Raw genomic sequence first — 24703 nt, forward strand, 5'->3', positions numbered from 1 at the left:
ATTATTTGGGTTTAAACAAAAGTAATTTTAATTTTATATGAATATCAAAACATTTTCCATCCGTTAAGGTCTAACATCATGTCAAATTTATATATATTTTGAAAGTATAGGTGTTAAAAATATTTAATATTAAATTATAGTTTACTGTATATATCATATTTAATATTTTATTATAAGACAAATATCTAGATATTTCTCTTTTATCATTAGGTATTTTTCCATTTATTGTTATTTTCATATCTTTTTAATTTATTTGATTATAAATACAAAACATTCTAACAGATAGCTATCCTTGAATTTTATTAATTGTTTTAATATTTGAAGGGAGAAAATGTGAAGATCTTCAAGAATTTTGAGCTGTGATAAAGAAGTGTCCGACATGTCGACGGTTGACCGGCTAACGTGTGGCCCAGTAACGAACGGCCTGGGCGGTAAACACTAGTTTACCTCTGCATACATGCAACAAAAATGTTATATTTATTTACAAATAATTTTTGATAATTTAATATAATGTCACAATTTGAAATCTTGAGTTGAATCACGAAGCCATCTATCAAAGTATCATTTATATCTCTCCAACCTCGTCATTGATTCACAGGAAGGATTTTCTTTTTAATTATAAATTTTTATTATTTGTGTTTCAGAGTAATACACATTTAATTGAATATTTTAGAGTGAATTGACGTTATAGAATTAGAGTTGTATTTCGTATTTCTACATTAGATTTAATAGTTAGATCTTAAATAAAATAAAATAAAAAAAAAATTATTGAAGGTGAGCTGGCTCCCTCTAATGATCCTTACATTACATTCATTGGAGTGACCCCATGTTTAGGTAATACCGCGCATACTCACGCAAATTGAAATGAGTTGACAACCTCCTAACCATCCCATGAAGTAACAACATCAACCGCACTTGATGTAATAACCCAAAACTAGAAAAGAAAGGTGAAATTGTCCGAAATTGTCCCACATAACTTAAGTTGAGAAGTGGTTTGAACTCCACTATAAACGTGAGAACCCTTACTTCATTTTATCATCTCACTTCAACTGTTCAAAACCAATCGGAGAATACTTTTCTGACAGATCCAGGCCAGCATTTTGGCTAATTTGGTTTGAGTATGATATGCTCGGATCATTTTCTATTAGTTTCAACTCTTCAGAAGCATTTAAAATTAATATAACCACCTTTTACCTAGTTTAAATTTTTGAAGTCTAGTTTAAATTATTTTATGCAAAATCCCGTTAATTTAAATTATTATGAATAAGTTTAAATTATTTTAATTCTCATATTAGAATGTTAATTTATAATTTTGGAACTATTTAGGTATAATTAAATTTTAGAGAGCAGCGTTAGGCTGACATTAAGGGGTCGTAGTAGCTTTAGCCTAAGTCAACCAAGTAAGTGATCTTACTATCGGCTCGGTCGGAAGACTTGTTTTATTATGATAACATGTGCCCAATAGCCCTTGCACGTGTCATGTATGTTTATATGATATTATGATGTGTTATGATGATGCTATGATGTTATGATGCTGTGAGTTGATATGACATTATGATGTATTATGATGATGTTATGATGTACTATGATGCTATAATATACTAGGATGATGATGCATTATGACATGATGACATAAGATGTATGATGATGAGATCACATAATATAATAATATCTCATATTACGATGATGTGCATGTAAAAGATGTCATACTGCATTATGATGAAGAGTTTTCTAATACACAGCTCCTAAATGTTATAAGTGATGAATATATGAAAACTTATGCATGCATGTTACCTAGAGTAACATGTGAAGAATGTGTAAGGTTGTGTCACGTGAATGATTTAAAATGAAAACTATAGGGACCTTATATGCATATTGTATGTTCATTTATATCTGGTTATTTTCCCTTTTATATTGTACCTTCGGACATTCGGCTACAACCAACTAGCTTGACTATGATGAGTCCAGGGGGTGTGCGAGCCGCACTAGTGGGCTCACACTCGCACGTGTGGGCCGTGTGTAGGGAAGTACTACACATCCAATTTATCCAAACTGGAGGCCACCTCTACAATTTGTCCAGATTGAAAGCCACCTCTATAATGGTTTTAAATGATATGTTCCTAATCATGATTGCATGTGTTTGCATTCCCTTATCTCACTATTGAAGTTTTCTTAAAATACTCAAGTCATGTGTTACATTTGTATTTCAGATAAAGGCAAGGCACCCCTCTCAGTTCACAGCGGCATCACCATTACACATGCATATGATAGTTGCATTTAATTTCGTAAATCATAGGTTAGTATAAGATATTGTTATTTTTACATTTACCTATGTTTAGTCTAATATTTCTTTTATATTATTTTAAGACCTTTATATTAAATTTGGAAGTCCATGGCATTGTTAGTTGTTTTAAAAGAATATGTTTGTATAAGAAGTTATATCATACATATGATGGCGACTTTATGTTAGTAAAAAACTAGAGTCGTTACACTTGACATGGTATCTAATGTATATATCCTTACCCGGATGAATCTCATCCATCATGTATTAATGAATCATAAATGATCCTTACTCATAAAGTCTACTTGAGAGCTCAAGGAACTCATTGATAATCCATTATTCACACGCAATTCAGTCCAATTTTGTTGACGAAACTCAGTTATAGAACCCCGATGATTATTTATGCATAAGTATACCCAAACTCAATGCCAAAGATCATAAATTATTACCACATTCTACCTAATTCCACCTTAAAAAAATCAGGGAAGAGCCCACAGGCACGTAATCACTTCTAGTTTCTTATTATTCTTTCCTCAATCCTATAAATACCCATCTACTCTCCCCTTTCTCCCACCACCAATACCTCAAACTCCCTTCAAAAACTTTAAAGAAAGACACCCAAATGGCTTCCAAAGCTACACCCTCTCTTGCCTTCCTCCTCTCTCTCAATCTCCTCTTCTTTTCCCTTGTCTCAGCCTGCAGCGATTGCTATGTCCCTTCCCCTCCTATGCCCAACCCATGCCCTCCTACAATGCCAAACCCTCCATCTGCCCATGGAAAGTGCCCTAGGGACACTCTTAAACTCGGCGTCTGCGCCAAGCTGCTCGGCGGCCTCCTTGACGTTACCGTCGGCAAGCCCCCTGTCACGCCGTGCTGCAGCCTCATCGAAGGCCTTGTCGACCTCGAAGCTGCTGTCTGCCTTTGCACTGCCATTAAAGCCAATGTGTTGGGCAACAACCTTAACATCCCTGTCTCCCTCAGCTTGCTCCTTAATGTCTGCAAGAAGAACGTTCCCGAGGGATTCAAGTGTTGATTATAATCAATGTCTTTCATAATTCTTGAGTTCTTAAGTGTGTTTTGATGTAATTCGTTTGTGGTTCTCTCTGTCTTAGAGTTTATTAAGAATTATTATTTGTTCTATTTTCTTCATGAGGTCTATTCCTCTTGGAGTTTGAAGGAATCAATAAATTAAATTTTTCTTATTTGTGAACTATAATAGTGTTTATATTTTTTAATAGTCGTTGGTTGAAAATTTTGAGAAGTTCTTAAACACAACTCTCTTAGGAATTAAAAGTAATGTAATTTTTAAAAAAATTAAAAGTAGATTTAGTCGAACATCATTATGATTAATAGGGACGTGTACACTATGATGTTATGATAGTATTATGTTACCATGATACTATGTGCGCTCCCTTTCCTCCGTGGTATACTGGCAGCATGAGTGTATGCTAGTTGAAGGTCATGTCTAAGGGTACGTATACGAGCTCGCCTAAGGGTTTGGTTGGAAGAATTGTTTTATGAATGATGACATGTGCCCAATGGCCCAGAATGTGTGATATGCTTTGATATGCGATGTTATGTTATGTGTCATACAAATAATATTATGATATAAATAAAATGTCATGTTATGTTACGATAAGTTATGTTATGCATGTTATGAGATGTCATGATGTACTATAATATGTTATGTTAAGTTATGATATGCTATGACATGCTATGATATATTCTGAAATAAGGAATTTAAGATGCACAACGTCTCTGCCATGATTTGAAAGTATGTTATGAATGAAATGATTTTATAACAGTTTTATGTATGCATATTACCATGATGCTACGATGGGTTGCTATTCTCAAAGGGTGTCCAACAACATCACAGAGAGTGATAGCCCAACCAGTAGGCCCTGGGGTGTGCGAATCCACCGGGTGGACTGTGTGTAAAGAAGTACTACATACCAATTTATCCAGATTGGAAAGCCACCTAAAAGAAGACGGTTTTAAATGATAGGTCTCATCATTCTGTATGTGTTTGGGTCACTTGCTAAATACTTCTTAAAATACTGAAGTCTTGTGTTATTCTTATATTTCAGATAAAGACAAGACACCTGTGTACAGATGACAACAACGTCACTTTGAAGACCATAGAACTTGTGTTAGGATTGTTGCCTTTAATTTATTTTGTAGCTCTAGGTTAGATCAAGACATCATTTGAATCTTTTCTTTGTTTTATTTATATTTCACATTGATTATTTTTAGTTGTTTTGTTTTAAAGCTTTCAATCCAACCGTATAACTTCATGACATTGTTTTATGAATTTTTTAAATGAATGTTTCTGCGTAACAAGATCACATCATGTATGTAGTAGCAGCTCTATTTTAGTAGAAAAATATGGTAGTTACACCCCTTGTACGGATGACGGCATCGTAGTAGAGCCATAAAACCAAATCTAGGATAGTTGCATTTATGTATCCCTTAGGTTAGATTATGGTGTTTTCGTTATTTTGAGTTTTTTTTTTTTTTTTTTTTTTTTTCTGCTATTTCCTTGATTGTTACTTTATTTGAAATGAATTTTACAAATGTTTAAGTTTATGACATTGTATATGAAATGTTATAAATGTACTCTTTCGCACATATTAGACATGTTAACTGTGAGGCTGACGACTATACATAACCGGCCAAAACGAACAATATCTATTAGAGATGAAATAATATTTTTTAATAAATTTATAAGAGAATCTTAAAAGTTTATTAATTAATTAGTTACAAAATAAAAGTACAATGGATATTTATCTCCAAGTAATCGCCTTAAAATAAGGGTTGAAGGTGACCCCACACTATGGTCCTACCATTATGCCATCCCCACAATTTGTCCCTCAGATCCAAATACTTTCTAATTTATTAATTATTATTATTTTTACATAAATACAAAAGTTAATAAACTATCATTAAATTAAAAATAATTAAAAATTTGAAATTGAAGGAACAAGTAGAATAAAATCCTATTTTTGTTGAACTTCAAGATTTTCTCCATGTTTTTTCATTTACGCCCACTTATTTTCCGTCTTACCGTCTTCGCATACTACTAGCACAGAATTAGCTGGAGCTTCTTCCTAGCGTTCTGTCATGATCGACCACTCCACGAACGAGCAACACAAGAGTCATTACCCTTATATATTAAGAGCAGTCGTAAGAAAAATCAAGTTGAATTGTTAACTACTCCTATTATTTACAAAATTGACTAGAGATTCAAGCGATGGCACACTGTTTATTCTATTTGATATAGGTAGAAAAAGAACCAAACTCGGTATGAACTCAAATAAATCAGTATCAAATCGAAATATGTCCACTACACCGACACGACATCCCTGGTGGAGCCACTTGTCATATACCATAGAAAGCTTTGGATCATATCAATATTTGCAGCTATGGATGGACTCAAAGGAGAAGAAAAAAAAAATGGGGAAGAGTGAGAGAATAATATTCCCATTTCAATCCACAAAGCTCCAAAACTTTGCCTAAACTTGTGAGCTTCTTCTTCAAACCCTGCCAGCTAAAATCCCAAGAGACCACACATGGGTTGGCCAAGCTAGTGGCATCATTATTCTTCCTTCCCTCAAACCCTATAAAACCCCACCAATTCTCCCTTCTCCCACCACCAATCCCTCAAAGAAGGCCCCAAAATGGCTTCCAAAGCTACCGCCTCTCTTGCTTTCCTCCTTTCTCTCAACCTCCTTTTCTTCTCCCTTGTCTCAGCCTGCAACAATTGCTATGTCCCAGCCCCACCCAAGCCAAAGCCATGCCCTCCTCCACCATACCCCAAGCCCACCCCTTCATCTGGCTATGGAAAGTGCCCAAGGGATACCCTTAAACTCGGCGTCTGCGCCAAGCTGCTCGGCGGGCTCGTCGATGTTACCATCGGCAAGCCCCCCGTGACCCCTTGCTGCAGTCTGATCGAAGGTCTTGCTGATCTTGAAGCTGCTGTCTGCCTTTGCACCGCCATTAAGGCTAGTGTGTTGGGCAACAACCTTAACATCCCTTGTTGAGATATGATTCAAAGTATTCAAAATCAAGATATGATTTAGAGTAGTTAGATATGATTCAAATATTCAAACTAACAAGATTTTAGGAGATTGTTATTAGATTTGAGTTTATCTAGATTTCTATGATTTACTATTTCTGGTCCACTGTATTAGCTATAAATACGGGAATTGTGTAACCCTCTAAGCATCGAGTCAGTAGACAATAATAAAGCATTGCAGCTTCTATCTATTTTATCCATTCCTATCTCTTTCACTATCCCCTTTCCAACAATTTTGGTATCAGAGCCAAGTTCGTTCAACACGAGGGCGAGTGATTATTTTCTTTTCCAAAACAAAAATGGCAGTAGTTGGTTTTTCTTTCTTTACACCATTGTTGCCAATCTTTAATGGTGAGAAGTATGAGTGGTGGAGCATCAAGATGAAGACCTTGCTCAGATCGCAGGAGCTATGGGACTTGGTGGAGTACGGGTTCATTGATATATCAGAACCCACAATTGAAGAAAAGGAGACACTAAGCGAAACCAAGAAAAATGATGTCAACGCTCTATTCATTATTCAGCAAGCAGTTCATGAGACTATCTTTTCACGAATTGCAGCAGCAACCACATCAAAACAAGCATGGTCAATTCTACAGAAGGAGTTTCAGGGAGATTCAAAAGTCATAACAGTGAAATTTCAATCTTTAAGACGTGATTTTGAAACTCTGCTCATGATGAATGGCGAATCAATTGCTGATTTTTTGTCCAGAACAATGGCAATAGTCAGTCAGATGCGTACCTATGGAGAGAAAATTTCAGACGAAACAATTGTTGCAAAGGTGTTGAAAAGCTTGACTCCAAAGTTTGACCATGTGGTGACTACCATAGAAGAAGCTACTAAGGATCTATCAATACTCTCCGTTGATGAACTGATGGGTTTGCTTCAGGCTCATGAGTCAAGAATCAATAAATCATCAGAAAGAAATATAGAAAAGGCACTACAAGTGGAGTCAACCAACAACGAAGGCAACGAAAAAGAAAATGTTTGTTTAGCAAGTAGAAGTTGTGGAAGAGGAGGATTTCGCAGCTTCCATGGCGATCGTGATAACAGGGGTAGATGGAGAAGTGATGGACAGAGACAATTCAATGAACAAAGAAATGTCATACAATGTTACCATTGCAGAAGGTATGGGCACACAAAATCTGATTGTTGGTATAAAAATCAACTAATGAATTTTGCAGCAGAGAATGGAGAAAAAGAAAAGTTGTTTATGGCATGCATGGATACGAATCCAAAAGAAGGTAATTTATGGTTTGTTGATAGCGGGTGCTCGAACCATATGACAGACATCAAATCTTTATTCCAAGAGCTTGATGAGACGCAAAGAATCAAGGTGCAACTTGGAAATAAAAAAGAGATGCAAGTTGAGGAAAAAGACACGGTGAACGTCAAAACCAGTCATGGTAAGATAAAACTCTTTGATAGTGATATAAAAGAGATTACAGTTGAAGTTTCTATCGATGAAGAGACAAGAGTCAACTCCAATGCATCTCCCAGTGGATCCACTGCAACACAAAGTGTGTCAAATTCATCATCTTCAGAATCACTTAACAGCAATTCCTCTCTTGAAGAACTTTCAGATGAGACACCTCCAAGGAAGTATAAATCTTTAGCTGACATATATGCATCATGTCAATTTGCTCTTACTGTTTCAGACCCTATGAATTATGAAGAAGCAACTGAAGACGGGAAGAAAGCCATGACAGTAGAGATGCAGTCCTTTAAGAAAGATGAAACATGGGATATGGTTTACCTACCAAACGAAAAGTTTTATGGAGATTTACAAGAAGAGGTTTATGTAAGACCGCCAGAGGGATTCATAAAGGAAGACAAAGAAACAAAGGTATACAAGCTGAGACAGACAATGTACGGGTTAAAGCAGACATACTTACGAAGGTCTTGTCAGAAGAAAAGCTCTGTACTTACATCTGCAACTTTGAATCATGGGGGAGTGTTGAGATATGATTCAAAGTATTCAAAATCAAGATATGATTTAGAGTAGTTAGATATGATTCAAATATTCAAACTAACAAGATTTTAGGAGATTGTTATTAGATTTGAGTTTATCTAGATTTCTATGATTTACTATTTCTGGTCCACTGTATTAGCTATAAATACGGGAATTGTGTAACCCTCTAAGCATCGAGTCAGTAGACAATAATAAAGCATTGCAGCTTCTATCTATTTTATCCATTCCTATCTCTTTCACTATCCCCTTTCCAACATCCCTGTCTCTCTCAGCTTGCTCCTTAATGTCTGCAAGAAGAATGTTCCTAAGGGATTCCAGTGCTGATTCTAAATTAGTGTCTTTTCCATTGGGAGTACTATGTTTTGTTATATGTGTTTGGATTTGGGGTCTGTTTTAATTTGGTTCATGGGGTTATTTTGTTTTTGGGGTTGGAACATGTTTCAATAAGTTTGCCTATTGGTAATATTATTATTAATGATTTCCCCTTTACTTTTTCTGCTTGCATATCTCTTCCCAAAAAAAAAAAAAACAAAAAAACAAAAAGAGATCGGTGGATCAATCTCAAACCAACCGCCAGCAGATATTATCCACTTTGATTCATTACGTATCATCGTTTGTCACACGAATTTAGAATAAAAAACGTTTCCACACCTTTGTAAGGAATGCTTCAGGCATTCTCCAATCAATGTGGAGTCTTACAATCCACCCCTTGGGACCGAGTATCTTCGCTGGCACACCACTCAATGTCTAGCTCTGATATCATTGTAACAGCCGAAGCCCAATCCGTCGCTAGCATATAATGTTTGCTTCAATCGGTTATATATCGCTATCAATCTCATGATTTTAAAACGCGTCTGTTACAAAGAGATTTTCACACCCTTATAAGAAATATTTTGTTCCCCTCTCCAACTGAGGTGGGATCTTACCATCCATCTCCTTAAGAGCCTAGCATCCTCGCTAGCATACTGTTCGATGTATGATTCTGATACCACTGTAACAGCCCAAGTCCAATTCAACCTCATAGTTTTAAAACGTGTTTGCTAGGGAGAGACTTCTACACCCTTATAAGAAATATTTCGTTCCCCTCTCTAACCGATGTAGGATCTCACAATCCACCCCCTTGAGAGACTAGCGTCCTTGCTAGTATACTGTTCGATGTATGATTCTACTATCACTGTAACAGCTCAAGCCCAAGTCCAAGTCCACCGTTAGCAGATATTGTACGTTTTGACCCGTTATATATTGTCATCAACCTCACGATTTTAATATAGCTATACTAGAGAAAGGTTTTTACATCCTTAAAAAGACCGATTCTATATGAGATCTAAGAGCGGATTTTTTATTATTATTATTTTGAGGAATTTAATATTTTATATATACACACATACATAAAAGCAATGAATTTGAAGGTCAACCCCTTTGATGATGGGTAAAATAAAGAAGTAGTTACATGTCGACAAGTGAGAGATCGACGTGTAGTTTTGTGATGGAGGGCATGGCGGGCGCCTTTGCTCTGCATGCATGCATATGTGTCATTCTGGCGCTTAATGTGCACAGAATACCACGGATCCTAACTTTCTCAACTTCACAGTTTTCATTTTGCATTAAATTAATCAAAATATCGCTTTATTTTATATTTTATTTCAAAAATATTTTTAATCTTTTTAAATTTTAATAATGCTATTACTTTTTACTTTCCGAAATTAGAGTATTAATGTTATTTTTGAATGTTCACCAATATTTATTAAACGTGGTACTAACCATTCCGTTCATATACTAACAGTAAATATATTTCTGAACATATTCAAAAAAAAAATATTAGAGAATTTAAAGATATGTTTTAAACAATTTTAAAATTTTAGTCAGATTAATTGAGCCTTTATTTTATTTGTTTTAAAGATATTGTCTATTTATTTAAGATTTCATGGGATTCCTCGACTCCCATTTTCACATCGAGATGGGAAGCGAATGAGTAATCGATTTGAAATGGGGAATCCATCGTCTCGAATATATAATTAGAGGCGTATATGAGTAAGGTTGAGTTAGGTGGAAGAAAGTTTCTAGACCAACCCAAAATTTTATCGGGTTAATTGGATTGGTGACTCGAATGGCCCGAACATAATTTACAATCCAACTCAACCCAACTCTCTATTTTCGAGTGGGGTTGGGTGGATTAGAAAATCTATTTATCTGTGACGTTGTGTTAATAACAAAAAGTTAAATTGAGTTGTAAACGCTATTTTTGATTCAAACCCGAATAGAATTTTTAGTTTTTCAAAAAGTTCAACCCAGCTCAAATTACAAATGGTTCGGATCGGTTCATATTTAATATATAATTTTGAAAATATTTATAGATAATAATAAATCAAATAGGTGCTAGAAAGGTAGGGTGCACCAAAGTTGGATAAACTATAAGGTATTTTCAATTTTATAAATTTGCAAGTTGCTTCATTGTTGGCCTCATAAATTCTTGGCCTTTTGCTTAATTTTCAAGTTGAAATTTATTTTTGTTTGTAATTAAGAATTTAAAAATAATATGTGTTGGATGATGGAAGTCCCACATCGACTAATTTAGGGAATGATCATGAGTTTATAAGTGAGGAATACTAACTCCATTAGAATGAGGCCTTTTGGGAAAGCCCAAAGCAAAGCCATGAGAGCTTATGCTCAAAATGGACAATATCATACCATTGTGGAGAGTCGTGTTCGTCTAACAATATGAAAAATTGATATTATAGATATTTATTTTAGCTGCTAATCATTCATACATATGGCCACATGCCTCCACGCCATACCTCAAATGTATTGCATTATCCTAGATTTCCCGTGAACCTCTTTTGGCTTTTATCAAAGAAACAACATTATAAAATTAATAAATTTCTAATTTATTTTTTAATTACAAATTTAGTTCATAATTAAATATATATATATATATATATATATATATATATATATATATCCTTTATCCATTTAGATTTTTATAAACTTTACAGATCTATCCGACACAATGAAAAGTTAAACCTAAAATTTAATTTTATATCTAATAAATCGTTCATTTTATTTTTTTTTTTAATTTTGAACTATAAGTAATGTAATCATGTAACGTTTGAGTAAAGCAACGGTACATGAATGAGCCGATACCATATTCGAATAAGAGTGATCCTGAAGATAAGATAATTAAGAAATGTTTAAAAGAATTGAAGGTCGCTACTTATACCAACAAATTGCACATTTCTTTTCGATGACCCAGTAATTCTATGTTGGGTGATGTTTTGAAAATTTTTCTATAATGCATGTAAGTGAGGACAAAGTATGTTGGAAGCACTTATATTGATTTAAAGCAAATAGTAAATAATGTGACTCTATGGACCGAGAGGTAGGAGAATGACAGTACCATTGGTACTGAATTCGAATTCCAAATACTAGGAAATACTCATGATATGTTCTTAAAGATCTATTTTGTGCTTAAATGGGCAAATGAGTTAGCTTGGATTTATATGGCAACATTATCTCTTAGAACATGTAGGTTAAGAAACTAAATATCTCATCCATTTTATTTTCTATTAAGGATTAGAATTAGAAATGCATGAAAGATATACTTTTGCATGGACCACCATTGTTTCGGCTACCAAGTTATTTCTATCTTGTTCGATATTATGTCATGTCTGTTATATAATGATAAGCTATGTCAGGTAATAAAACTATGTTATTTTGTGATTATGTCATGTTGTATAAAATTGTTATGAAACTATAATATATAATGCATAAATCTCTGTAGACCCTATCATGAAAGTTATGCTATGTATTACATAATGTATGGGAATCATATAAGCATAATTCCAACACTTATTATGTTATCGAAAAATGAAGGTTTATCTTGACCTCATGCATATTTGTGTGTCATGTGCATTAGGATACCTCTCTAATATGATGAATACGAACACGTATCTTACGACTTATAATTTTCGACATTTATGTTCGTCATGATATTATGCGGGTTCTTTCTCTCCGTGGTGTTCAGAAAGAACACATTAGCAAGTACTTGACCGACAAGTCAAACCCAGATGGTGTGCGAGCCTGTCTGGAAGCCTATGCTCACACACGTGAGCCATGTGTAAAGAAGTATTGCACATATAACCTCATTTGGTCTAGAAAGTTGTTTAAGATCATGCTACTATATTTCAAATCGATAGATTCCACCGTGTTACTTATTACGAAAGAGGGTGGAGGTCGTTATTATTAGCAGACAAACATGGACTCGACAAGATTAAGGTAAGAAAAATAGACCCCAACAACATGAAAATAACATTAAAAGGAAATAGAAATGTGAATGAATTCAAGAACACTTGAAACCATGTGCTTTTTTTCCACCACAATTAATAAGGAGCAAAGTGAATGAAATTGGTATATCCACAATACCATCGCCCAAGACGCTGGCCTTGATGGCGGCACAAAGGCAGGCAGCGGCTTCATAGTCAGCAAGGCCTTCCATGAGGCTGCAACACGGTGCTACAGGTGCTCCGCCCCCAACAATCACTTTGAGCAAATCCCAGTCCAGCAACATTGCGCACATGCTTATCTTAATACCATCTTCACCACATTTTTCACCCGCGCCAGGAGACGCCGGCGGAGTTAGAGGAGGAAGAACGGGTTCTCCATCGGCGGTAGGAGACGCTGCCGGAGTTAGAGGTGGAAGAATGGGTGGTGGGTTGGAGGGTGAATCTGTAGCAGAAGGTGTTGTGATGAGCGTGGAGAAGAGAAGATTGAAGGAGAGGAAGAGGGCAAAAGCAGAGAATGAATAAGGTTTGGAACCCATAATCTCTCAATATTCTAATTTTTTGTTATAAGCTATCACACGTTTTATAGAAGAAACAATTTGCCCTCTTACGATCAAAAGTCCTAGAATGATCATGAGTTTATAATCAATGAATACTCTCTCTATTGATACAAGGCGTTCTGGGAAAGCTCAAAGCAAAACCATGAGAGGTTATGCTCAAAATGGACAATATCATACCACACTGTGGACAGTATAACCGGCCAAATCATAGTTTCAGCTTTTATTGTTTATATTTACAAATAAAAAAGTTATGATAAATATTTGGTTTTTAATTTTTAATTTTTTTTTTAGATTGTGCTCGTGTTCTTGATCACATCTTTATTGAATTTTTAGCTAAATTTTAAATAATTACTTTTTTTTCGTTCAAAAAAACTCGATTACTCAAAAACTAAATCGACCCAATTGATACATTTTGAAATATGTACTTTTGGGTTGGATTATGTTCGAATAAATAAAAATTTTATGAGTTGGATTGGTTCGTACCTTCTCTTAAAATTAAATTTGGGTTAAATCGAATAACTGACTGAATTACTTACAATATAATTATATATACATGTATTTATTTTATTCTTATTTAATTTTGTATATAATTTTTTATTATTTATTCTCCCAAGACTCTTAAAAATAACTTCATCCATAGAGGGGTAAATCTTAATTAAATGTTTGAAAATAAATAAATAAATATTTTACGGATTAATCTCTCATTTTTATTAAAAATAAAAATTTTGAATAAACACAAATTTGTTTGCTAACCATTTATTTCTTTTTAAAAATTTGTTTATTTTCTTACACTTTTTTACCATAGTTTTTATTTATTTATTTTAACTAAATATTTTGAATTTTTACTGTTTCCATATAAATAAAATTGAATAGTGAATGCACCATGTCTGGTCTTTTTAAAGTTAGTACCAAACTCAAGAAATGGGATTGGATTTGAGTATTACAATAATTTAAACCAATTAAAGCTTACTACCAAACTAATTATAATCCACCAAATTTCTCAATTCATGAATTCTCAATTCAATATTTTATAAATACTAAACCGAAATTCATATGTATTATTTTCGATAAAATCAACTTATTTATATTAATATTTCATCATCTGATTCCTATTTAGACGTTTATATTAATATTTGCTTGCTCTCGAACTTAAAGTCGCAATTTTGGGATTTTTTTAATTAATTTGTTTCTAAATTCTCCATTTATTCTTATGAAATTTTATAAGAGAACTCTTTTATTTATAAATATAAAGTCTTGTGTGGGTTTGACTTAGTCAAATGCCCAACCCGTTTGACTTGGGCTTCGTTGGTTTGGATCCTAACTCTTTGGGCCTTTTTATGGAATTTGGGCTCAACTATTTGGATTTTGGTTTTATTGGATTTGGACACGATTTGGGCCTACTCCTTTGGGCTTTGGGCCCAAGCGAAATTGGGATGTATAGCAAAAAGTGGAAGCCCAAACTGAAAAATGGAAAAATAAATAAATAAATAACCACGGTTAATTCTAACGATAGCATTTTAAATACAATTTAAAATGAATCACTACCACCACTGCTGACATCAACTGAGATGGATCGATAATAAAAATTTTAAGAAGTTATCTCATAATGCTTTTAGTCATCCTTACTAGAATGTGTGATTGCAGAGTATCACAACCTCACTACGATAATAAGTTGTAAAAACTAAGATGAGACAAGACAAGTGTCATCCAATCACGTGAAGGTCGAGTAAGACAAGTATTATGATACGACCGAAAAACATAGTTCATCATCCTACACACCAAGAAGAGTGTGCATTAAAGTTAAGTTGAGGCATAAGCAAAGTAAAAGAGAACGAGACAACACAAGTGTCAAAGACAAGATCGAAGAGGGTCGAGTAGGGCCCGAACTATAACCTTAGAATCAGAGTTCGGATATCAATTTCGAGTTAAATCTGTCTATATGAAAGATGAAAGCTCACCAAATTTGGTGTCCATCAGATATCCAACGAACACTCCACAAGGCCATATGACCATTCTCCACATGACGTATACTCCAAAAAGACTAGAAATGCTTCCAAATATACTATAGGAGGAAGTATGATGTTAGCTCTCCACTACCTTTAGGTTCTGTGGCTTAAATGAGCTACCTATGGTACATACGTGTATTATAGTGTCGGTGAGCGTCAAAAGACAATCATCTCGAGCATCTTCCTTTGAAATTGGTACTTCGATAGTAGTATCGAACAACACGAATGTATCGACATTGCGGCGCAATCGATGTGTCAAAAGTTAGATATGTGAGAGTATGACAATTTGAACTTTAAAACTCAAAATAAAAGGTATATATTGACTAATGGAGAGTCACGTTAGTGTGCTCTCGTTTAAATATAGTTTATATATATAATTTGTAATATATATCCTACGGAGGTAATAGAAGGAAACATGATGAATCCTACTCCTCAAAAACAACTATAATATATCATTTATGGATAGAAAGTGTAAGGATTTTCAGATACCCAACTGGGTCTGCACCTGCAAGATGGTGTTGGCTGAGTCCCTCAGCCGTCCCGACTCCTCGTCGGTTAGATGCACATTGGTGATCCCCAATACTCCGCCCCTACCGAGCTGCGCGGGCAGGCTGAGGAACAGCTCACCTCCATTGATGCCGTAGAACCCTTTAGCAAGGACAGAGACAGGGTGGATCCTCCGCTGGTCACGGAGGAGCGACCGGGCGAGGCTTGCCACCGAGTAGCCGATCGCCCATGATGTGTAGCCCTTCAAGTTTATCACTTCATAAGCCCCGCCTATGACCTCTTTGTGAATGCTCTCTAATGTTTCCTTCTCGTAGGTGATTTGTTGATTCTGTAGAAAGCTCAGTATTGGCACTCCGCCCACGCTTATGCTTGACCATAGCGCCACCGAGCTGTCGCCGTGCTCTCCCACTATGTATGCCTTCAAACAAATATAGCCCCTTTTTAGCTTCATAATATAAATATCAACGCTACTTTCTCAGAAGCCATGTAGCTATGTTCACTAGACCTTATGATCTAAAATTGTACGTTATTTAAGGCGTTTGAAACATTATGAGAAAAAATTGAGTTAAGATCAATCGTTTTATGCTCATATTTGATGAAATTGACCCCACATTTTCAATAGACAACAGTCCCGAGCCATTTTTCATAGGAGTACTATTAACTACATTCTTCATTTTTCAGACGAGCTCCCATTAAGACGTTCAAACATACTTCTTTCTCGTTTTTATCTCTTACTATGCTCACTAGAGGATAGTAAGACCAAAATGAGACAAAAAAAACACCTATAACCATCTAACTTTAAAAAGTGCCAAATGGATCTCCAAACTTTCCCTATCTAACAAAATTCAAAGATGTATAGGAGTTTGAAAGCCTAATAAACATAAATTTGAAGTCAAATATCCATTAAATATTATTTAAAGTATAGTATATTGTTAATTATTGTGGTTTAGTTGCCAGAAATTAGGAAATTATCTTCCAAATTTCAGGGAAGCTTATTCTAAGCCACATTTGATATCAATCAATAAAAAAACGATAAAATCGAAAAGTTCCAAACCCTAGGTTGAAAGTTTTTCAGCAACAGCAAATTAACAATAAGCACTAATCGATTAAAGAAGGTAGAAGAAATGTCGATCGGAAAACTGACCTGAACATCCTGAGCGTTGACGTCGAGATGATCAGCGATGAGAAACCGAAACCTAGACGAGTCCAGATTCGTTCCCGATCCAATCACTCGATTCGAAGGAAAACCAGAGAGCTTCCAAGCAACATAAGTCAAAACATCCACCGGATTCGAAACGATCAGCAGAATCGTCCCGGGAGAGTACTGAACAAGCGGCGGCACGATCTTCTGAAACAGAGCGACATTCCTCTGCAGCAGATTCAACCTAGACTCGCCAGCGATCTGGCGAGCGCCTGCAGTGACGATGCAAAGATCGGACTCGGCAGTAACAGAGTAATCGGTAGAGGCGCTGATTTTAGTGCGTGGGAGAAAAGCAGCGGCGTGTTGGAGATCGAGCATTTCGCCTCGGAGTTTGTCAGGCTTGGCGTCGACAAGGACGAGTTCATCGGCAAGATCTTGAGTGAGGATGGTCTGAGCAATGGCCATGCCGACATTTCCAGCGCCGATGACGGAGATTTTGGTGTTGCGCTTAGAGGTGGACGGCGGAGAGGCGTCGCTTACAGGCTTGAAGAAAGCCTGCGAAATGTCAAGGCCGCCTGGACCTAAGGAAGATGCTGATGAACTCTTCTCCATTGTGAAACGTTTCGGAGATTGTGATTGGCGGTGATGTTTTTCACAGAGAACTTTACGGATTTTAAAGAGACGATTGGGTTAGAGGGAAGAACACGAAGGAGAAAGTTAGGAAAGTAAGAACAGTTTTCAGAGATTTTTCAACGATCAATATTCTTTCATTATTTTATTTGGCCGATGGTGGGTCCCACCACTTCCTATTTTTAGAACAATTTTTTTCATTCCAAAAGATGGGGGAGAGAGATTAAAACCACAACTTTTTTTTTTTTTTTTCAATTTTTCAATTTTTAGTTTTTAAATATTTAAATAAATTTTATTTTTGAAGATGATGCGTGACCGATGAAAGCAGACGTGCACTTGGCCAGAAGGCTCCGGGCGCAACTTGCGTTCAAAGACTTGGTGGTTCGCGGGATCTTGCAAATCACACCTAGTGGGAACGAATGCTCCCCCTGACACAAAAGTTTGTAAACACGTTCACAAGTCGTCTGATGTTTTGGCATCGACAATGATCTTTTCGCAAGTTCACTTATAGAAACTTTGTTACGACTTCTCCTTCCTCTAAATGATAAGGTTCAGTGGACTTCTCGCAACATCGCAAGCAGCGAACCGCCCACGTCGCCACGATCCGAATACTTCATCGGACCATTCAATCGGTAGGAGTGACAAGCGGTGTGTACAAAGGGCAGGGACGTAGTCAAACGCGAGCTAATGGCTCGCGTTTACTAGGAATTCCTCGTTGAAGACCTTTGAACATAAACTCTCATGACTTTACTTTAGGATTCTTCAAAAGGTTTCACACCGATAGAGATCCAACGTGTCTTAATTAATTTGATTAGGCAATTGACGGAAAAACAGTTATGAGACGATGAATAAATGGAGTGTTAGGTATTCATTGGCGAACAAAAGCATACGTGTAAGACACCTACTCCTCTTGAAATGTTTGGATTTTATAAATAATATTAATTATTATTATTATTAAATAAAAAAGTAATTAATTAATTAGTTAAGGAGGAATATTTAGAATTATTTAGTAACTATTATATTCTTTTCATTTTTTATAATAAAATACGAATTTCCAAGAAATCTAGATGAAGAGAGAGAGGAATTTTAGATCTCTGTCCCCATTTTAAAAATCAAACCTTTTTTTAATTTTAATTTTTTAATTTGGACTTGTTATGTTCAACGTAAAATAAAACTCTTGACTTTTACACGTGGAATTTTTTTTCTTTTTTCTTTTTTTTTTAATTTTAGAATTTAGTATTAAAAATAGAAAATATATATACATTAATTGCACTTAGAAGTATTATCATGTCATCGATGAACTATATGATATAAAATTGATTAGATTAAATACGGAGAAATAATTATTGTAAAGTTATAAAGACGTAATAATCGGGTTAAATGGATTTTTTTTTTTTTTTTATAATCTATTATAATTTTAAAAAATAAAAAATAAAAAAATTGGTGGGTGGAAATGTGCATGAAAAGGTGTGTGTAAGCATGTGATGAGAGAGTTTGAAAGTTTGTGGAGAAATGGGTTCCATCAATTACTCCCAAAACCATGAAGATTGAATAATGAGTTGAAGGTTTTGAGCTTTGGAACCATGGGCGGGACCAAAATAATAATTAATAAAACTTAAATAAAATTGTTAATTAATAACTTTAATTTTTCATAAAATAAAAACTATCATTATTATTAATCCCCGATTAAAAAAAAAAAAGTTAGAAAAAATTATTTTTGTTGTATATCTACCCGTTATAGATAATCTCTAAATATTTTTAAAAAAGTTTAAAACTTTATTATACCAATAATAATGATATTTTTGAAGCTTTTTTAAACATGTTTGAAGTTGTTTGAAGTTTTCAAAAATTTTAAAGGGTATTTTAAAACCATTTTTAAAGTTAGAGAGGTTTTTTTTAAACCTAAGAGTTATGAGCTTTGGCAAGGTTGACTACTGTTACCCACTCCCGCCCTACCCACTCCAGCCCCTCCTAATAGTCCTATTTTTCCTCCGGTCCCCCTACCCACTCCAACCCCTCCTAATAGTCCTATTTTTCCTCCGATCATAGAGGCTAAAAGATCTAAAAGCATTGTTAGTATCTATCACTAGGCTCTCCAGCATGTTGTCTATGAATAGGGGATGTTGTGCTACCCTCTCCAAGCATGTTGAAAATTATTCGGCCGAGAGTCGCTCTGCCGACTGGAACACTTAGAGAAGCTCTCGTGCTAACCACTCTGGATATTTTTGAAAAAAATATTAATATGTTTTCATCCAATATTATTTATGAGTGAAAAAATTTTGGGTGAAAAGAACAAGTATGGTTCAAACATGTGTGTGTCTACCTACAAAAGTTGAATAGATAAGTTGAAATTCCACAACCCCGTATGAGCGTTATGGGCTTGAAGTCTAATGCTCACATAAAGCTTCTAGAATAGTCCGTTCTACGATCAGATATCTTTATTATTTTTTTTTAATTGTGTTTATATTTCTTCATATATGCAAATAAAGAAAATTGTCTAGGAATTTGACTGCAAAAGCTTACCAAAATTATTTTGAAGAAACTTCAAACTTTAAAGATTAAAAATGATTTTTTTTTTTTTTAAAGTTATAATTAATTGAAACTAATTTAAGAATATTTTCATAATTCAATCTAATTGTGGTGAGTTTCTTTGAAATCTACATGCACATAAAGATAAGAAATGCCCCACAAAAAAAGGGGCACAAAAGGAATTATAAAGACAATATCTGAAGCAGGAACTTTTGGGTGTGGAGATGTTTTCACAATTTTTATTCATTATGTAAAGCTGTACAGGATATCACTTGCTAGAATCCATGGACTAGAAGAACAAGCAGCAATAGCAAGAGGCAAAGAGACCAGAAGAATAGAGAAGGAGATGACGACGACAATCAAGTCTGTCACACAAGCCCGCTACCACCCGAACCCGAACGTGTTCTCTCCACTGTAAGTAACATACAGGAATCCATCTTCATCCTTCTTCTCTTCATATATTGCAGACATGATTGCTCCTTAAGAAGGAAGGATTATGTGATTTGTTCAGCCACGTTGAGTATAACAAGTTAATAGATACTCAATGTTTAAGTTTTCTGTTATCTTCAATAAAATTGTTACTTGTGGGTGCTATGTGTACTAACAGTAAAATGTGGTGATTATGATAGATCATAGTCACATGACGTATTCCAGGAAGCAGCTTTATCGAAATCTGTTAAACGAACTTGTTGATCATGTGGAATTTCATTTTCAAAAGTTGTCCCAAGACATATCCTACAATATATAATAGAGGAAAAGGATGTACCTGTAGGAGGGAGGACATTGTCGACGAAGATAAAGATCGCTTTCTCTGGGCTGAGTTTAATCCTTTTACGGATGACATAAACAAACTGTCCGACGGTAAGGTCTGCTGGAACTAGGTACCTGCAGTCGTTGCATCAAAATCTTAGCTACAGAAAGAGAAAGAGGTCAAGGCATGGTTTGCCAATTGTGTTGAGGATTTTTGGGAGTGAATTCCCGCATTGGCTAATTAAAGAGATGATCATGGGTTATAAGTAAGGAATATATCTCCATTGGAATAAGGCCTCCTGAAGAAACCAAAAGTAAAGAAGAGATGATCATGGGTTATAAGTAAGGAATATATCTCCATTGGAATAAGGCCTCCTGAAGAAACCAAGAGTAAAGCCACGAGAGTTTATGCTCAAAGTGGATAATATCATACCATTGTGGAGGGTCCATGATTCCTAAAATGGTATCAAAGTCATGTCCTTAACTTAGCCATGTCAATAGAATCCTCAAGTGTCCAACAAAAAAGTTTAGAGACTCAAAAGTGTAGTCAAGGGTGAAACAAAGGGTGTACTTTGTTCGAGGACTCCAGAAAAAGGAGTCAAGCCAATCGAGGGAGGCTGTTTGAGGGCTCCATAGGCCTCCGGGGAAGCTCTATGGTGTACTAGGGGAGGATTGTTGAGGATTGTTGGGATGCACTATGGGACTATGGGTTTGTAAATAAAGAATCCATCTCCATTAGATTAGAATGAGGCCTTTTGGAGAAACCAAAAGTAAAACCATGAGAGCTTATGCTCAAGAAGGAGCATATCATTACCATTGTGAAGGGTCCGTGATTTAAATTGAAATTGTTCATGAGAAACTGAAGCATAATTTTAAGAACTAAAGAAAGGCCACTTTCAAAGATATGAAGAAGAGCTTTCAAGCATCAATCAAAAAGAGAAAACTCTCTTTAATTGCAGTCATTGAACATAAATTCCAACACAGAAGCATGAAATTCAAGTTTAAATGGATGCTGGTGATTCGTACTTCTTCTTATCAATGCTAGGGATGTCACTTCTCTCTGCCTTCTCCACTATAACCTTCAAACCATAAGAACACAATTATAACTAAAACCATTCATAAACAAAAATACAACAGATGAACTGCCTTTATCTCGAGACAATTTGCATATTCTCATTATAAACAACCCACTACTGCTAAACAAGTAACACCATAATCGTCACTGTTCGTTATCCACGTTTCAGGAACAAAATCAAAGAAAACATTATCATCAGTCGATTACTTCCTATCAACCTAAACATTGTTCAACTGATTAACGCAGATACATCGATAGCTTCGAATTCAGAACAAATTTGACTCATTGCCTAATAGAAGTAATTGATTCAGAACATCAAAGCTATGGCAAAACAAAATTTGAATATCAAGTTGATGATAACAAATAGGCAATCAAATCACGGTAACAAAATAATATCATTTCTTACTGGGATTCTATCAGGATATTTCTCTCTAATCCTTGCGGCCTCTGCTTTTCTTTTCTCTAATAAAACAAACATGGAAAACTTATCAGTTCTTATCTTATAAACTGAACTTTATATAATATTTCAAAGCATGGAGTAGAAGACTACCAAGATCATGCTCTTGCTTGAAGTAGCTCTTAGCCATCAGCGCTGAAACTACAATCCACAAAAGTCGGACTCCTTAAGTTTTAAATTTAAAAGACGCAATCACAAAATTATAAACAGTAGGTAAACTGGCAAAGCGAAAAATATGAACATTAAAATCAACACCCAACGATAAAAGGCTAAAAATCCCCATAATTAACGCAATAAATATAATCGTGAGCAACAGAATAGCGGAAAACAACCTAGAAATTCACCAGTCCGCTAAACTCGACAGCGCAACAAACTTTTTCAACTTTCCCAATCAACCAACAACAAGAAATTAAACTCACGGAATCGAATTCAAACATTCAATCATCGCATGATGATAAACAATCGGTGAATCAAAGAATAAGAAACTCAGCAGATGATCAAGTAGATCGTGGAATTGATAGAAGAACTAACAGATAAAATCAACGATCATCGACTGAGAAAGAACAAACTTACGAGAGAGTTGAGCAAAATCAATCGAGGAGCGAACGCAGCTGAGAGTAAAAATTGGAGCCAATTATCCGGTAACGAAAAAGGAAATGATTTTTGGCCGAGAAATTTTGCGAGAATCGAGCTTGATTGAATTACAGATAAAAGAGAGATGAGAGAGAGGGAGAGAAGCCTTCACGGTGGCGTTGCTTCGGTGTTCAATAATTTTTCTTATTTTTAAAACCATTTATCTGATTGTGATATTCAACTATTAATCAAATTTACTAAATTAATGAGCATAATAATAATAATAATACAAATATTATTTAGGAAGTTTGAATTTAACTATTTTTTTTAGCTTAATTATTTATGTCTAATACTTTCAAAATAATAAATTTATTATTTGAAATTTTATATTTTTAAAATTTATGAGTCTACCAACACAAAATTAAATATTTAAAATTTATTAAATACGAAATTTAATTTTGTATTCAATTAATTTTTTTAATTTTATATCTTATAAGTCCCTTACATATTCAAAAATAAAATTATAAATTAATATATTATATTATAAATTTAAATTTTATATTTAATAGATTCCTAAATTTAAAATTAGATATTTTTTTAATTTATAATACTAAAATTTTAATTTAATACATTTTATTTTATTATACAAAATCGAAGAAAAAAATAACGAATACAAACTAATTACATTAATGACTAATAAACAATTAAGTGAATAACTAATAAATAATATAACATAATATAACAAATACTAACTAATTAAATTAATGACTAAAACAATAATTAAGTCAAGAATAATAGATTATCATTTTATTTAATTTTTTTAGTAACTTTTTTTTTACTTTGATTTTAATTAATAATAATAATAATAATAATGAGGGGTGAATTAGTTGAATATTGAACTTTTTTATTAGGTTTTTTCCCCTAAATTAAATAATTATTATTTTTTTTTTTTTTTGTAGTTTTGAAATTTGAAATAGTTTAACTAAATTTTTTAATCATCTAATTCACCCACCCAAAATACGTGGCATTTCTGGTGGGCCCGATTCTACCTCCCAAGTCTTCCAGCAATTTATCCTTACAACTTAGAAGCACAAATTAAGGCACACAAAAGGCGCTTTTAAAATTTCCTTTTTTATGTTTCAATAAATAAATAAATATATATATATATATATACTCATTTTTTTAGAATTTTATTTTACAATTTATAAATTTTAATTAATTTATTTTTTTAAATATACTCGTTTTTATCAATTAAGTATTTAAATTTCATGCTTAAAAATAAGAAATTAAAGAGAATAACGCAATACCTTTCAACTTTGTATTTTCTCAACAAAATAATAATAATAATAATAAAAGCACAATATTTATTACTTTAAATAAAAATCATTAATATTTTATTAAAAAATATCTTTGAATATTTAAAAGTGTTTCAAATATACACTTAAAAAAATATTCTTCCATTTTCAAAAATTTAATTAATATCTTGGAACTTTTTAATTTTTTTTTAAAAATAACATTAAATTTAAAATAAAAAAAATAAAAAAAAAATGTATCCATGGTTAATACAATGTATTAAATATGTTCGTGAACTTTCAAAAGTAACATTAAATTTTTTTAAAATAATTTATGAAGTTTGACGATTTCTATTCATATCACGGAACTTTTTTTAATTCTTTTTTATGAAGGTTAAAAGTTTAATTTTATTTTTAAAATTTTATGGTATATTTTTTAAATGTATTAAAAATATTTTTGATTAATTTTCTTAAAAAATATTAATGAAACTTTTTAATGTTTAATTATATTTTTGAAATATATACAACTTTAAGCGTACTTTTATTAATATATATATTTTATAATTTAACCAAATGAAGG

General features: G+C 33.9%; 3 protein-coding genes and 1 pseudogene across 3 annotated transcripts; 2 read left to right on the forward strand and 2 right to left on the reverse strand.

Annotated features, from left to right (window-relative positions):
* The first annotated feature begins 2869 nt into the window (after positions 1–2869).
* On the forward strand, positions 2870–3325 carry LOC111809220 (14 kDa proline-rich protein DC2.15 pseudogene; annotated as a pseudogene).
* A 2570-nt stretch (positions 3326–5895) lies between these two features.
* LOC111808944 (14 kDa proline-rich protein DC2.15) lies at positions 5896–8819 on the forward strand. Its single transcript, XM_087129542.1, has 2 exons — positions 5896–6309; positions 8582–8819. The coding sequence occupies exons 1-2, from the start codon at positions 5959–5961 to the stop codon at positions 8648–8650; spliced, it is 420 nt and encodes a 139-aa protein (XP_086985668.1). The 5' UTR covers positions 5896–5958; the 3' UTR covers positions 8651–8819.
* A 6642-nt stretch (positions 8820–15461) lies between these two features.
* LOC111808196 (L-lactate dehydrogenase A-like) lies at positions 15462–17568 on the reverse strand. The gene is made up of 2 exons (XM_023694038.2): positions 16821–17568; positions 15462–16094 (listed from the first exon to the last, which is right to left on the reverse strand). The coding sequence occupies exons 1-2, from the start codon at positions 17427–17429 to the stop codon at positions 15651–15653; spliced, it is 1053 nt and encodes a 350-aa protein (XP_023549806.1). The 5' UTR covers positions 17430–17568; the 3' UTR covers positions 15462–15650.
* Positions 17569–20174: 2606 nt separating this feature from the next.
* ATG8F (Ubiquitin-like superfamily protein) lies at positions 20175–23037 on the reverse strand. The gene is made up of 6 exons (XM_023693726.2): positions 22832–23037; positions 22352–22399; positions 22208–22263; positions 21753–21805; positions 20743–20861; positions 20175–20455 (listed from the first exon to the last, which is right to left on the reverse strand). The coding sequence occupies exons 2-6, from the start codon at positions 22386–22388 to the stop codon at positions 20358–20360; spliced, it is 363 nt and encodes a 120-aa protein (XP_023549494.1). The 5' UTR covers positions 22389–22399; positions 22832–23037; the 3' UTR covers positions 20175–20357.
* Between the last annotated feature and the right edge of the window lie 1666 nt (positions 23038–24703).

This window comes from Cucurbita pepo, chromosome 13, assembly GCF_057944985.1.
Source record: "Cucurbita pepo subsp. pepo isolate OVF chromosome 13, ASM5794498v1, whole genome shotgun sequence".
Lineage (NCBI taxonomy): Eukaryota > Viridiplantae > Streptophyta > Magnoliopsida > Cucurbitales > Cucurbitaceae > Cucurbita > Cucurbita pepo.